Source organism: Macrosteles quadrilineatus, unplaced genomic scaffold (assembly GCF_028750875.1).
Source record: "Macrosteles quadrilineatus isolate MER2022 unplaced genomic scaffold, UCM_ALF_1.0 Scaffold_9__3_contigs__length_116548681, whole genome shotgun sequence".
Lineage (NCBI taxonomy): Eukaryota > Metazoa > Arthropoda > Insecta > Hemiptera > Cicadellidae > Macrosteles > Macrosteles quadrilineatus.
In genome coordinates, this window is record NW_026542602.1 from 40,325,493 (window position 1) to 40,340,979 (window position 15,487).

A 15,487-nucleotide genomic window follows, 5' to 3' on the forward strand; every position below is an offset into this window, starting at 1 on the left:
CCTTTGTGGAGTCAACACCTCGGAGCGCAGCACAGATTGGACATCTCTAACTCATGATGGAAGAGGAAGACGAAGGCGGAACTCCAGGGACCCCTCCGGTGAAGTTTCTCACTGCGAGCTGCGACCTGCCGCAAAACGGCCTTTTACAAGGCCACCCCGATGCGCCCGCTGCTTTGCCTTCTGGCTCTGCAGCCCTGCCTCGCGCGTCGGGCCCGATCACGACCCTGCAATCGCCCACGGCTCCCAGTTCCTCTGCACCCTCTCCACAGAAGGAGGTAGCGTGTGGAGGGCAGCCAAGCAGATTCGAGGTATAAAGGTTAAATCTCAGCCACTTCATGGACAACACGGTGTGGTCTACGAGGCGCAGGACAAGGCTGAAACCTTTGCCAACACTATGCATGACCAGTTCCAAACCAACCCAGACATATTCGACGAGAGGACGGAAGTCAGAGTGGAGTCCTTCATGGAGAACTTCTTTGAGGAGGAACCTGGAGATGAGTTGGATCCTTTCACCTTACAGGAAGTCCAGGAAGCAGTGGGACGGTTGCGGCCGCGGAAGGCTCCAGGATTGGACCGAATCGGGACAAAGGCCATCCAGTCGGCCTCCCCAGCCATCTGCATGCACCTCCAGCTCCTTTTTAATTCCGCTCTTAGGTTCCGACACTTTCCGGCCTGCTGGAAGTCGGCGAAGATCATCCTCATACCTAAACCTGGGAAGGACCACCTGTTTCCCCAAAACCATAGGCCGATCTCCCTTCTCCCGGTCATTTCCAAAATCTTTGAACGACTTTTCCTCACCAGAATAGCTCCCTTCCTCGATGGCTACATCAGACCGGAGCAGTTTGGGTTTCGGCGGGGACACTCAACAACTCAGCAGCTCATACGGGTCCTCAACATGCTGGTAGACAACCATAATCTAAACTTGTGCTCCGTCGGAGTCCTCCTAGACGTCAGCAAGGCATTCGACAAAGTATGGCACGAAGGCCTCCTCTATAAGCTCAGTCAGTCACCCATCCCCGAGTCTGCTGTTCACCTGCTTAAATCTTACCTTCAGGAAAGATCGTTCCAAGCGTTCGTCGAGGGTAAGCTGTCCACAGTTCGACCAGTCGAGGCCGGAGTCCCCCAAGGCAGCGTTCTAGGCCCAGTCCTTTACCTAATCTACACAAATGACATGCCGACAATCCCACGTGTGACCCTGTCACTTTACGCAGACGACGCTCTCTTGCAATGTCGGAGCTGTCGACCAACCCAGGCCGCAAGGACCATGCAGAGACAGATGGACGCCCTATCACCATGGCTGCAGAAATGGAGGGTAAAGGTTAATGCCGACAAAAGCAATGCCATTTGTTTCAGGAAACGTAGAAGGATGCCTGGGGCAGCCATACCAGAAATCGAGCTAGATGGGGTGCAAATACCCTGGCAGAACACGGTGAAGTATTTAGGTGTTACACTAGACTCTAAGCTACGATTCGGGGACCACGTGAGGAAGAAAGTCAGCGAGGCAACTGCCATCCAAGCGATGCTGTGGCCGATGATCGCCCCGAGGACTCCTCTGCCACTTAGCACTAAGATTTGCATGTTCCTGCTCATAGTCCGCTCCTGCATGATGTACGCCTCAGAAGCATGGTGGGCCCTGGCCAGCAGGACACACAGGAAGCGGCTGGAGGTCATCCAATCGAAAGCGCTCAGACGCATCACCCGCCAACCATGGTTTGTCAGCAACGCTACCATCAGAAACTCTTTAGGAATCCCAAGTCTGGAGGAGTTCACGGTCCGGAAGGCAAGCCGCTTGTTCCAAAAAGCGGCGCAATCGGAACACGACCACATTTCCGACCTTTGCAGGCGTTATGACATAGCCGAGGACTGGAGACCCCGGCCTGCAGCCGTCCTGGATGATCCACCGTAACAGAGTCACCACGCCCCGACACACACCGGGTACGTCGAGCTCAGCTCCGGCCCATTGCACACCAGGTCAAGCTAGTTTTTAAAACCTGTTAGAAATTTCACGCACAGCAAGTCAGTCAGAAATACAGTAGACCTATGTCAGTTATTCAACAAACACGGCTAAGTCTTGTTTCAGATACTCCGAGATTCATTCCGGCAGCAGAGACGTGTCATCTCGCTGTGATCGCCCTCCCACATAAGTGAGTGGAGGGGGGAGGTGCTTTTAGTGGGTATACCAGAACTGGTGAGTCCCACACTACCCTCAAGGACTGAGGGTGTGCCTAATGCATTTTACACCTCCCTAACAAAAAAAAAAAAAAAAAAAAAAAAAAACGACTTCGGAGACGGACCGACCCCCAGCTTCTGTGTGGAGCTTCGCTTCACAACCACCCACTGACCAGAAAAACGGCCTTAGTCAAGGCCACCAGATGTCTCTAGCCGCCGGCGGAGCCCACCCCGGCCTAGCCGCAGCCCGGCCCACCAACTCTGCCGCCGCCCGGCCCAGCAACTCCACCCCCCCGGGACTTCCCCTCACGGGGACGGAGATCAGTGCCTGGGGGAAGACCGCTGCTGCGGTGACCCGAGCGGGTGTGGACCTACGGTGCGCCACTGCCACCCCTGGCGGAGGCCCGTACGTCTTCACTGGCGGCGAGGGGAACAGTTGCCAGGCGAACCCCTGCCCGTCGTCTGGAGAAAACGGCGTTTGTCAAGGCCACCAGACCACCAACAAGAGGCGAGCGTCTCCGACTCCTCCTGCCGAGCGGAAGGCCCGCAAAACCGGCCAAGACACCTTCCAGATCGCCGCTGACTCCGACATGGAGGATGATCCGGCCCCGACGCGGAACGAGCCACGGCCTCCGCCTATCCTCCTGGACATACCGCGGAGCTGTCCTGCCCACGCCGTCGCCATCGGACAACTGGTTGGTGGCCAATTCGATGCCTCATGCGCGGGGAAGAATCTGCGGATCAGGGTGGACACTGTACCCCACTTGCGCGCCGTCCAGCGGTATCTGCAGCAAGAGCGAGTACCGTTCCACAACTTCGCCCTACGTCCAAGTCCAAGTACGAGCCAGCCAGACCGATGTCCAGGATGTCAGGCGGGTGTCCAGCACGGGGGTAGTGTGTGGGGTCGGCCGGGGCAACCACGTTGATATGAGGGTGGGCGGTGAGGTACCTCCTGAGAGCGGCTCCAGTAAAGTTGCCTCTTCTGCAACCCCAGTCCAGGTGCCGGAGGAGGTCGCCTGCCAGAAGCGCCGGGATGCCGGGGGGCAGCAGCAAGTCCAGGAGTCCGGGGTCGAGGCGTCTCGCTGGGGGGTTGTAGGCCGAGGAGATTTCCAGCTCTGCACCGTCATGCTGGAGGGCGATGGTCGTCACCTCGATGCCAGGCGGGAGGTTCCTGACGATCGGCCTGTGGGTGACCCGACGATGAACCAGTATCGCCGAGCCACCACTGGGACGTTGTTGCAGAGGCCTGTCTGTCCGGTGAGTGTAGTAGTTTCGGACGTTGAACCTGTCCCCACCGCGCAGATGCGTCTCCTGGATGAGGGCAACGTCAACGTCCATGTCAGTGAGTAGTTGTGTCAGCTCGTAGCGTCTGTCAGCAAGCCCGTCAGCGTTCCACGTGAGGATGCGAAGTCTACGCATGATGTTGGGTCAACTGGTCAACAAGTCGCTCGACGACGACCAACATGCTCCTCAGCGTGGAGATGAGTTGAGCCAGCTCAGACTGCTGCGACGGGCTCCTGGACGACTGGGCCGTAGTTGGGGCCGGCTCGATAGGCTGGGCAGGGCGGCTGGGCTGCGGGGCAGGGCGGCTGGGCTGCGGGGCAGGGCTGCTGGGCTGCGGGGCTGGGCTGCTGGGCTGCCGGGCAGAGCCGCTGGGCTGGCGAGGAGGGACTTCCAGGCGAGGGCGGGGAGTTCGCCTCACTCGAGGGTTCGGGGTCTCAGCCGGGGCGGCGGACCGCTCCACAGGAGGGGTGGGTGTTCGGGGTCTCGGGCCGGAAGCTCTGCCGCGGTTGTCCGGATTCCGAGGAGCTCGACGACGTCTTCTCCGCTGAGTCCGGAAGCCCTCGTCATCGACCTCGGGAGCCCCAGGCGCCTCTTCGTCCACTGGGTCAGGTCTCGGAGCCGGTGGGTCGACCCGGCGCGGTTGACGGCCCGACGGTGCCGTGGACGATTTCGCCGCAGCCGCGTACGAAGCCCGTTGCAGATTCTTGTAGCAAGTGCAGCCCCTGTAGTTGGCAGTATGGGCCTCACCACAGTTGCAGCACTTCGCCTGGGCTGCTGGCTCCTTGGGGCACTCGGTCGCTGGATGGGTGTCCCCGCAGCGGACACAGCGGACCTGGCGGTGGCACTGGCCCGATCCGTGGCCGAAGCCCTGGCAACGGTGGCATTGAATGGGTCCGTTGGGCCGCTTGTACTGCCGTACTTCCACCTTGCAGTAAAAGGCTCGCCTTATTTCATAAACAGTGGACGGCAGGGAGTATCCTTCCGTCCTGCGGATCGTGAGGAGCCAGAGGCCAGTCGGCATTCCTCGGCGAGTCTTCATCATTTTTACTTCGGATATGTCGAAATCATGAAATTCCGCCATAATCTCATCTGGTGCTAGCGTCGGCGGCAGGCCCTTTACCACCACCTTGAGCAGCCGCTCGGGGCGTAGGGCGAAGGTGTGGAACGGTACTTGCTCTTGCTGCAGATACCGCTGGACTGCGCGGAAGTGGGGCACAGTGTCCACCCTGATCCGCAGATTCTTCCCCGTGCATGAGGCATCGAATTGGCCACCAACTAGTTGTCCGATGGCGACGGCGTGGGCAGGCCAGCTCCGCGGCATGTCCAGGAGGATAGGCGGAGGCCGTGGCTCGTTCCGCGTCGGAGCCGGATCATCCTCCATGTCGGAGTCAGCGGCGGTCTGGCACCGAGCGGCTGCTGAAGGTGGTGGTAAAGGGCCTGCCGCCGACGCTAGCACCAGATGAGATTATGGCGGAATTTCATGATTTCGACATATCCGAAGTCAAAATGATGAAGACTCGCCGAGGAATGCCGACTGGCCTCTGGCTCCTCACCATTCGAAGGACGGAGGGATACTCTCTGCCGTCCACTGTTTATGAAATTAGACGAGCCTTTTATTGCAAGGTGGAGGTACGGCAATACAAGCGGCCCAATGGACCCATCCAGTGCCACCGTTGCCAGGGCTTCGGCCACGGATCGGGCCAGTGCCACCGCCAGGTCCGCTGTGTCCATTGCGGGGACACCCATCCAGCGGCCAAGTGCCCCAAGGAGCCAGCAGCCCAGGCGAAGTGCTGCAACTGTGGTGAGGCCCATACTGCCAACTACAGGGGCTGTACTTGCTACAAGAATCTGCAACGGGCTTCGTACGTGGCTGCGGCGAAATCGTCCACGGCACCGTCGGGCCGTCAACCGCGCCGGGTCGACCCACCGGCTCCGAGACCTGACCCAGTGGACGAAGAGGCGCCTGGTGCTCCCGAGGTCGATGATGAGGGCTTCTGGACTCAGCGGAGAAGACGTCGTCGAGCTCCTCGAAACCCGGACAACCGCGGCAGAGCTTCCGGCCCGAGACCCCGAACACCCACCCCTCCTGTGGAGTGGCCCGCCACCCCGGCTGAGACCCCGAACCCTCGAGTGAGGCGAACTCCCCGCGCTCGCCTGGAAGTCCCTCCTCGCCAGCCCAGCGGCCCTGCCCGGCAGCCCAGCAGCCCAGCCCCGCAGCCCAGCAGCCCAGCCCCACAGCCCAGCAGCCCTGCCCCGCAGCCCAGCCGCCCTGCCCAGCCTATCGAGCCGGCCTCAACCCCGGCCCAGTCGTCCAAGAGCCCGTCGCAGCAGTCTGAGCTGGCTCAACTCATCTCCACGCTGAGGAGCATGTTGGTCGTCGTCGAGCGACTTGTTGACCAGTTGACCCAACATCATGCGTAGACTTCGCATCCTCACGTGGAACGCTGACGGGCTTGCTGACAGACGCTACGAGCTGACACAACTACTCACTGACATGGACGTTGACGTTGCCCTCATCCAGGAGACGCATCTGCGTGGTGGGGACACGTTCAACGTCCGAAACTACTTCACCCACCGGACAGACAGGCCTCTGCAACAACGTCCCAGTGGTGGCTCGGCGATACTGGTTCATCGTCGGGTCACCCACAGGCCGATCGTCAGGAACCTCCCGCCTGGCATCGAAGTGACGACCATCGCCCTCCAGCATGACGGTGCAGAGCTGGAAGTCTCCTCTGCCTACAACCCCCCAGCGAGACGCCTCGACCCCGGACTCCTGGACATGCTGCTGCCCCCCGGCACCCCGGCGCTTCTGGCAGGCGACCTCAACGCGAAGCACCTGGACTGGGGTTGCAGGAGAGGCAACTTCACTGGAGCCGCTCTTAGGCGCTACCTCACTGCCCACCCTCACATCAACGTGGTTGCCCCGGCCGACCCCACACACTACCCCCGTGCTGGACACCCGCCTGACATCCTGGACATCGGTCTGGCTGGCTCGTTCGATGGCCCAGTCGAAGTCTTCGTCGTCTCCGACCTCTCCTCCGACCACGTCCCGGTGATCATCGATCTGCCGCAGGGAGGAGTCCCCGACCGCCCTCCAGTCCGCAGGAAGAGGGTGAACTGGGCGAAGTTCGCCAACCTCCTGGCCAACGCCCCTCGACCGCCTCCCCCGCCACCTGAGACGGCGGAGGAGCTCGACCAGCAAGTCCTGGACCTGTCAACGCTGCTACAGGACACTGTGGTTGCCGCCAGCTCTGACGTTGACCCGAGGGCCCCCCACCACTTCCCCAGGGGCTGCGGGAGGAGATCACCCTGCGACGTCGCCTGAGGAGGGCGTACCAACAGTCCCGCTGCCCTCGAGCGAAGGCGGACTTCAACCGGCAGGCCAGGAGGTGCTCCCGACTGCTGGCTGAGCATCGGTCCCAGGAGTGGGAGGACTTCGTCGAGGGCCAGGCTGACACTAACGACGGGATCTGGAAGATCGCCAAGGCTCTGCGAGGCACGAAGACCCACAACAGGCCGCTGCATGGGGGACGCGGGCTCGTCTACTCGCCCGAAGACCGTGCAGAGACCTTCGCAGACTCGCTGGAAGACCAGTTTTCCCCACACCCGGACGTCTACGACGAGGACTTCTGCGAGGTTGTTGACGACTTCGTAGAGACCTACGAGCCGATAAGCATCTAGACTGCCAGTGCAACTCCTAGGAACGACCGATCGGTAGGATCGTGGATCAGATCGAAAAACCCCCCACCACCACTCAGTGCCGATGGCGTGACGTCAACCATTACTGCAACGATTCGATACTGAACCGAACTGAGTCATGAGCCTTTGTGGTGTAGTGGATAGCGTGTCGGGCTGATAATCTGATGGTGCCGGGTTCGAATCCCACTGGGAGCACTAACTTTTTGTCAACAATTTTTTTCATATCAGCAAGTTTGGTTGGTTTGGTTAGGTTATGACAGTTTAATTTTATAATTAAAAGATTGTAAAATTGAATTTGAGACATTTTTAATTTTTTTTTTTAGAACAGAGCTATTTTTCGATTAGTAAACCTTCATTCGAGTTTATCATTATCAGCAAGTTTGGTTAGTTTGGTTAGGTTATGATAGTTTAATTATATTTAATTCAAATTTAATCTACAAATTATACGTTTTGACAGCAACAGTGATACAGATAACAATTTTCCGCGAACAGTTAGATAAGCTATGCTGATGCGCCGGTATGATCTGATCCACGATCCTCCGTTCCTCGGACTTGCACTGGCAGTCTAGACGCTAGTTACGAGCCGGACTCCGACGACGAGGACATCCCCCACGTGACCGTCAGCGAGGTGAAGGGCCACATCGCTCGACTCCGTCCGAAGAAGGCCCCTGGACCGGACTCCCTCGGGACTCCAGCACTGAAGAACCTGCCGGCTTGGGTGATTGTCGTGATCACCTGCCTCTTCAACTCCTGCGTGAGGCTGGCCCACTTCCCTGACACCTGGAAGTTGGCGAACGTCATCCTCATCCCCAAGCCCGGCAAGGACCACATCTTCCCCGAGAACCACAGGCCGATCTCCCTCCTGCCTGTGCTCTCCAAGATGCTGGAGCGGATCATCCTGGCGAGATTCCCCGAGGAGTTCTTCTCTTCGATCAGGACTGAGCAGTACGGCTTCAGGCGGGGCCACTCCACCACCCTCCAGCTGCGGCGGGTCCTCAACACCATCGCTGGAGCGATGGAACGGAAGCACCACTCGACCTCAGTCCTGATCGACGTGAGCAAAGCCTTCGACCGGGTCTGGCACGAGGGGCTTCTCTACAAGCTGGCATCCTCCCCTCTACCCGGCTCGATCTACAGGCTCGTCAAGAGCTACCTGACCGCTCGCCGCTTCAAGGTCTCCGTTGGACGGGTGACTTCCACACCACGGCCAGTCTCTTCGAGTGTGCCACAGGGGTCGGTTCTCGGGCCGATACTCTACCTGTGGTACACCAACGACATACCCCTGGCGTCGAGAGTGCAGCTGATGCGCTCTATGCAGATGATGCGCTCTTCACTGCCACCTCCGCCAACCTGAGGATGTCCAGGGTGTATGTCCAGCGACAGCTGGACCTGTTGCTGCCGTGGCTGACGAAGTGGCGAGTCAAAGTCAACGCTGACAAGAGTGAGGCCATCTCCTTCACGAGGTCGAGGAGGCAGGACGATGGTCAACACCTCCACCTAGACGGGGCCGACATCCCATGGAAGCGCCGGGTGAAGTACCTCGGCGTCCTGCTGGATCAGCGACTCACCCTGACTCCCCACGTCGAGAGGGTCTGCGACCTCGCCAGGAAAGGTCTTGGCGCCATCCGCCCGCTGCTCAGGTCACGGAAGTTGTCGACGGCTGCAAGAGTCCGACTCTACACGGCCCTGCTTCGGCCTGTCCTCCCGTACGCAGCCCCTGCATGGTACCACCTCGACTGCAGAACCGCTAGACGGAGGCTGCTCGTCGTCCAGAGCAAGGCTCTTCAGCAGGCGACAGATTCACCCTGTTACGTGAGGAACTCCGTCATCAGGGACTCCACAGCAGTGACAACTCTCCGAGACTTCGTCGACGGCCTTCGAGCGAGACTTGAAGAGACGGCGGATGTTTCTCCGTGGGAACATATCAGGGACCTGGTCACTGAGGATGTTCCGCAGCTCCGCCCCCAGATCAACGAATAACCCCCAGGAACGACGTTGACGTCTACAGGTAGTTGAGCTAATAGGGCTTGGACCCACAGCAGACCGGAAGTATATGCTCCCAGCGAGCAGGCACTTCCCCCAGACGTGGCGCTAGTCGCCACAATCATATACACTTGGACTTGGAATAATGCAGCTTCCCATAATCTTCCTTTTTGCAATCGGAGAGCTGGAAATAGAATACTGCGCAGAGTAGATGAAGTGCCGGTCAATGAGACCGTATACGAAGACATCTTAAAGTTGACTGACACTTCTAGCTAAAAAATCTAAACATAAGTGTCCACAAATTATTGTATTGTCAGGTTGTTCTCTGTTGTAGTTGTAAAATACTTGTTTAGCTGTGCGAAAGTAACGTTGAAGCTCTTTAGGTGGTGGCATATTACCGTAACTATCGAAATAATAAATAATTTGATCAAGTTTTTTATAACATATCCAATGAGTGCAAGAACCTTCACTGTTTTCTAAATTAACTATTCCAGTCTCATTCTTCCATATTTTACCGGCATCCAGCTCTTCACCAGTCAACTCAACCTTTCTCGTTTACTTTGCACAAGATGGCCAACCTACAACAACAGCAACAACAACAGTGGACAAGCGATATTGAAGACTCTGACCTACACCAAGCATGCATCGAGGCAGAAGAGCAAGAGCGAAAACGAAAGGAAAAACTACTTCAACTGCTAGAGGAGGAGAAAGAGATTCGACACAAATTTGATCGTGTTTGGTGCGCTCAACCTCGAGACAACATCGAATGGGCCGAGCACAATGCAGACATGGCAAGATGGAAAGAGCTCCATAATACAATAGAGGAGTTGAAGAAGTAAACATCCAAATACACAAGCGTCGCCTAGCTCCACAAAACGGCCTTTATAAAGGCCACCAATAAACTCATTCATTTTACACTTTAGCAGACACTCACTCTAGATACGTACGTTCGCACATGTTTTCCTTATTAATTGTAATAGTATGTAAGTTATTCTCATTCCTCATGTTTTATACAAATAAACAATAAACAAAACAAGGAAGCTATCCTACACTACAAGTGTAGAATAGCTTCCTTTTTTTGAAACACAAACCTATGACCTTGAAAACCATATGATCAACCTCATACACCCCAATTACACATCACCTATGACGTCACTATGTGACGTTGCACCGGAAACCACCGTTTCCGGCTGATGGGCTTTAACTCAATTAATTCAACCCATCTGCCCTGACAGCTGATGGCATAGGAGTGACCGTATCCTCTACCCAATGTTGATAGCTTAGTGTATGAAATAAACAAAATTGACAAATTTCATTAAAATATATCGATAAACAAGCCAAATACAACAGTTTATTTATACTCCAAAAGAATAACATGGGAATTTTTAATTTATATATTTTTTGGATTATCTCCGTAACCGTTAGGCATACAACAACACTTCAATATACAAAGTCATTACTTTTTTTAATTTCTACAAAATGGGTTCTAAATAAATTATTAAATGTTTTGTTTTTAGAGTAAAAAATGGGAAAAATCGATTTTTACCCCATTAAACCCCTCATAAACCCCCGTTCCCATAATCCGATTATGCTGGTTCGCGATCTTGTTCGGATAAACGTAGGTTTACACGTTTGTACAAAATTTTATCCAAATCGGATAATTTTTCGAGTTATCGAGCTAACGGACACATATAAATAAATAAACATTTGTGTTTTTGAGCTCTGGGGACCTCAAAACGGAAAAGTAAATCAGTCCCGGGTCTAGGTCTTACAACGAGACCTACGGTAATAGCTACATCCCCTATAGGGAAATTCGCTAAAAAGATCACTTTTCACTAAAGACACGCGAATAACAATTTTAATATTTTTTCATTATCATTTCTTAGCTTGAAAATCCCCTCTCATCTTCCCATTTAACAAAATTTATTTTGAAACTAAAGAATTACAGTTACAAACTATATCCAAATCCAGTTCGTCAATAACCCAAATTTTACATTTTTACGAGCTTGTTTAGGTAGTTTGAGAACAAGACCAATGCAACGACAATTTTCGGTTACTGCTGAAAGTAATATACAGTATGCTGTAAGTGACCGTACAATGGCATGAACGTTTCTAACGTGAAGGCAAAGCGGACAAATTAAATGATCTTAAACATATGTGTATATACATTATGGACAATATAACACGAGTAAGCCGTGCTGTCTAAGCTGGGTTAAAGATATGTAAAACTCCAAAACGAATATTGAAATTATGACTTGCAGTCAGATCTGTCTAGAGCTATAGGGAACGAGCAGTCCTAGTAGTAGAGCATGGGACATCGGTCCCCAAGGTCACAGGCTCGAATCTTATCAGTCACCAATTTTATCTAAGTAATAATGCCTCTACCCAATGAGCCTATCCGGAAAAATAATGTAAAATTTTTCTGGGATAGAGCCCAGCGTCCTAGGGTGTAAAGGCGAGACATTAAGTACACGTAATACAGTTATTGATCTTATCCACACCAGGTCTTACCTATACACTCTGGCAAGGACGGAGACCAGTTCCCATCCGTACAGAAGGACACAGTATCGGTAGAGTTGAGGACGAACCCATCATCACATCCGTAGTAGAGATCCCACCCCGAGGGTACTGGGGTCCCGGGGACTATCCTGCAAGCGGCGTTGGATACGTGGGGAGGACATCTCTTGATGTTGGGTGAGTATCTGCCATTGTTCATTGGCTGTGGGAGAAGACAGCTCCTCTCGTCTGGGCTGCTGCAATCATTGTCAAAGCTAATTTTTTGGTGATGGTGAGTTTATTAGTAAAATTAGTAAAAACAAGGGTTTTCGTGACGTTTTGGCATCTAGAATCTCCTAACTCAGGTAAGAAAGTTACTGAAACCTAACACGATTAGTACAAACCCAACCAAAGCCAAACCTGGTAAGCTGGTGTACTAATCTTGGTATATTTTAGGGGCTTCCTCAATTGAGGACGTGCTCAGACAGGACATCCAGAAACATCGTGAACAATAAGTTTTTAATGGAAAATGGCTTCAACAATCTCTTAAAATAACAGGAAATATTTGTTAGAAAAACAATCACAAAGTTTAATTCAAATCACAGTGATTATTGTTAACGTAGTCAGATATACACGCATATTAAACATGTTTTACGGAATTAATTATGTTTAGTATGCGCTCAAATAATACCGCAAACATTAAGATTAGCAGTCAATTGTAACCAGTTCAGAATTGAATAAACCCAATATCATATTCAAGATCAATAAATAAACAAAAATTCTTTTATTATATTCTTTTACCATGATCATATTGATTTTAACTTGTGTAACTTATCTAATGGTGGCTTTAATCAGCACTAAGTGCATAATTACAAGGAACTAATCATGACCAACTCTAATGTAAACATAGATGATTATAATCAATGCGTTAGCTAAGTAGCTCAGTGGTTATTATACTCGCTTATTAATCTCACAATCCCCAATGGATAAAAAAGTTTTTTAGCTTTCAATAATTTCCATCCGATTGAATTTAGCTGCCCTGTATTAACAATAAGAGAGGTAAAACGTTGGTTTTACGCCACACTATACTGTTTTAACGAACTTTTCAAGCAAGGATTTAGTCCAGAAAACAGCTGTTTGCCACCAGCTTAATCAAATGGGATTCAATTACGTACTACTGTACTGAGTTTTTACCGGACACCAACCAGCTGATTATATTTTGAAATGAGTGGTTATAAGCAAAACATGGCCTCTCTTAGAGGTTATGAGTAGTGATTGTTAGGACTTTAGTTGATGGGATATACAGTATAAGGATTTGTACAGAATATTTTTGTTAAGGTTGCTTAGAGTAGTATGGTGTAAAATATCGTACGTCACTCGTCCAAAATGTGTTTACCCTATGGTAATCCCGAACTCGACTCCGTCTCGCACGGGAACGACCACACTCAACCGGTAAACGCCTATTTTCCAGGACTGGTAACGTAATATACTATTTCACCACACTATGATGTTTTTGGCTGTATTACATACGTTAATTGGTGGCTGAACGTTACGTTTTGCTGGCCATGCCAGCTGTCATCGTAATTTGGGGACCAAGAAGGTTTTTACATCCCGGGGCCGCAAAATCAGCTGTCCGCTTGCATACTAATTACACAAACAGTATCCATAGTATTGAAATAGAATTGTTTTATTTTTACCGTTGCTTAGCAACTGTTTATTATTATTTTTGCTGACTCCTGAAATTACTTCTTCGCATAACCTTAAAGTTGCGTTGCCTATCAGTTTTCTATATTACTGTATTATTGTGGATAGTAGTAGTGTGGTGAAAAATATTGTTCGTACCACGGACCGAAAATGGGTTTGCAGCTCTCGATCGATTTAAGTTCTCGAATTCGTCTCGAACTTAATAACTATCTCGAGCCAGCAAAACCTCATTTTCGGCCCTAGGTACGAAATATACTATTACATAGTAAACAACCAGATAAGAAATATCACCCGTCCTCAATGTTCCTTTATTTTTTAGTTCTTATTAGTTTGTTCTTATTTTAAACTAATTAATTAAAAAAAAGCTTAACTTCACTCACTCTACCATATTACTACTCACGGATAAAAGATATTTATATATCTTTTATATATAAATATAAACCGTTGGTCTGAATCTTAGTTGGGGACGCATGATTGCAAGTTCTAGTGTTACACCTATTGCACGATATGCACAAGTAGGAAACTGGTATTTTGTTATGCTTGGAAATAAGGATTCAGGCGGAGAAAGCCTAAATATAGTAATCAAAATTTGCTGACCTTGACTCAGTCCTGTGAATACTTCCCTCTCAATGCTATTTACATAGTCCAATATTGTAACGGTAGGTATTTCTCCCCTTAAAATACCCACTGTTACTTTGGGTGACGTAGCTCAGGAATGAAACTCAGCACTCGCTTACAAAACCCAACTTTATTAATTACCCAAAACAACACAAAGAACACAAAGATAAACTAACAATCAAAAAGGTAGAGTAGACTGGAACTGTATAAATCATTTAGTTAGAAACTGAAACCCCATTTTGGAAAAGACTCTAAACCCCAATTTTGAAAACCCTTAACATTGTCTTACCTGGACCCAAGGCCTAAGGGCCTTGGGTTCCAGCTCCCCCAGCAGGACCCCGTCCTCTGGTGCACCACACAAACACTAACCACCAAAACTGACCCCTTGATCAAGTGCACTGGCCTACTTAAAGCAACAGCCTTCAGTAGGTCAGCACAACAAGCTATTGTTTAACAACACTTCTAGCCTACTCACACAACATTTCCAAACACTTCCTCTTTACAATATTTGACCCCTTCCATTACAATATCATTCACTCGAGTTCCATTGTCCTTGCTCATGGTTAGGAGCGAGCTGGTCTAAAGGTAGAGCCTCGGGATTTAGGCTTTAACTGAGGTCCCGGGTTCAAATCCCGCCAATCACCAATGGATTTTATCTATGTGATAATACCAGAACCCTCTAGGACTAGCCTGAGAGTAACGTGTAAAACAGTTCCGGGCTAAAACTTAGTGTTCTAGGATTCGAAGGTGGGGGGGGGGGCAAAAAAAGTAGAATGCTTCGTGTTAGAGTTTTAGAACATCAAACAGGGAACCGCAGTTGCCCAGAACCATCGACGTTTTTTTACAAAACACGTTAAAAAACCTAATGCCCTAGAAATAACACTAGTGCTGTTAGACCGTAAGGTCTGATAAATTACCGAGTAATGTGTTGCATTTCGTGGATTGAGGGTTAAACTTCGTCGCCGTCAGATCTGATTTACAAGCTTGATGAGAGAGGCCTGGCCTACTAACATGAGCTGTGAATGTTGAAAAGCTGGATTGATTAATTGTGAGTTACACCTCATATCAGATGCCACGATTTATGCTCATATACAACGTGTGTGTGTGTGTGTGTGTGTGTGTTTACCAAAAACTGGGTTTCAATCATTTGGATTTAGTGTTTGCAATACGAGGGAAAACTAAAAAAAAATCTATAGATAAACAACTGTATAATCTATTGATTTCAAAGGGTATGACTTTGTTTAATAGTATATCAAAATATATAAGAAAGATAGATTGACTCACCCTTGTCTCTTAGTCCTGATAAATCCATGCTTAGAGGTTGTTGAGTTCGGTTCAGCTACAACTGATAAAAACACACATAAACAAAAGAGATCATTAAGTTTTTAATTATATGTTTAAAACAGTAAACACGTTTAAACTGAATGCATTGTGATGTAGATGGAAAGAACAATATAATCCGTAATAATATCAAAGATTGACATGTTTGCTGTGCCACAGTAATGCTAGACTATTTTTGATATAACTTCTTTAG

At 50.7% G+C, this 15,487-nt stretch overlaps 1 protein-coding gene across 1 annotated transcript in view; it reads right to left on the reverse strand.

The window, feature by feature from the left end:
- LOC129003344 (limulus clotting factor C-like) overlaps nucleotides 1-15,268 on the reverse strand; it is a 56,677-nt gene extending 41,409 nt beyond the window's left edge. The window contains exons 1-2 of the mRNA XM_054431637.1: nucleotides 15,238-15,268; nucleotides 11,647-11,888 (exon numbers count right to left, since the gene is read on the reverse strand). Coding sequence (XP_054287612.1) covers nucleotides 11,647-11,851 — 205 coding nt within the window. The 5' untranslated portion in view covers nucleotides 11,852-11,888; nucleotides 15,238-15,268. The remainder of the gene's footprint in view (nucleotides 1-11,646; nucleotides 11,889-15,237) is intronic.
- Between the last annotated feature and the right edge of the window lie 219 nt (nucleotides 15,269-15,487).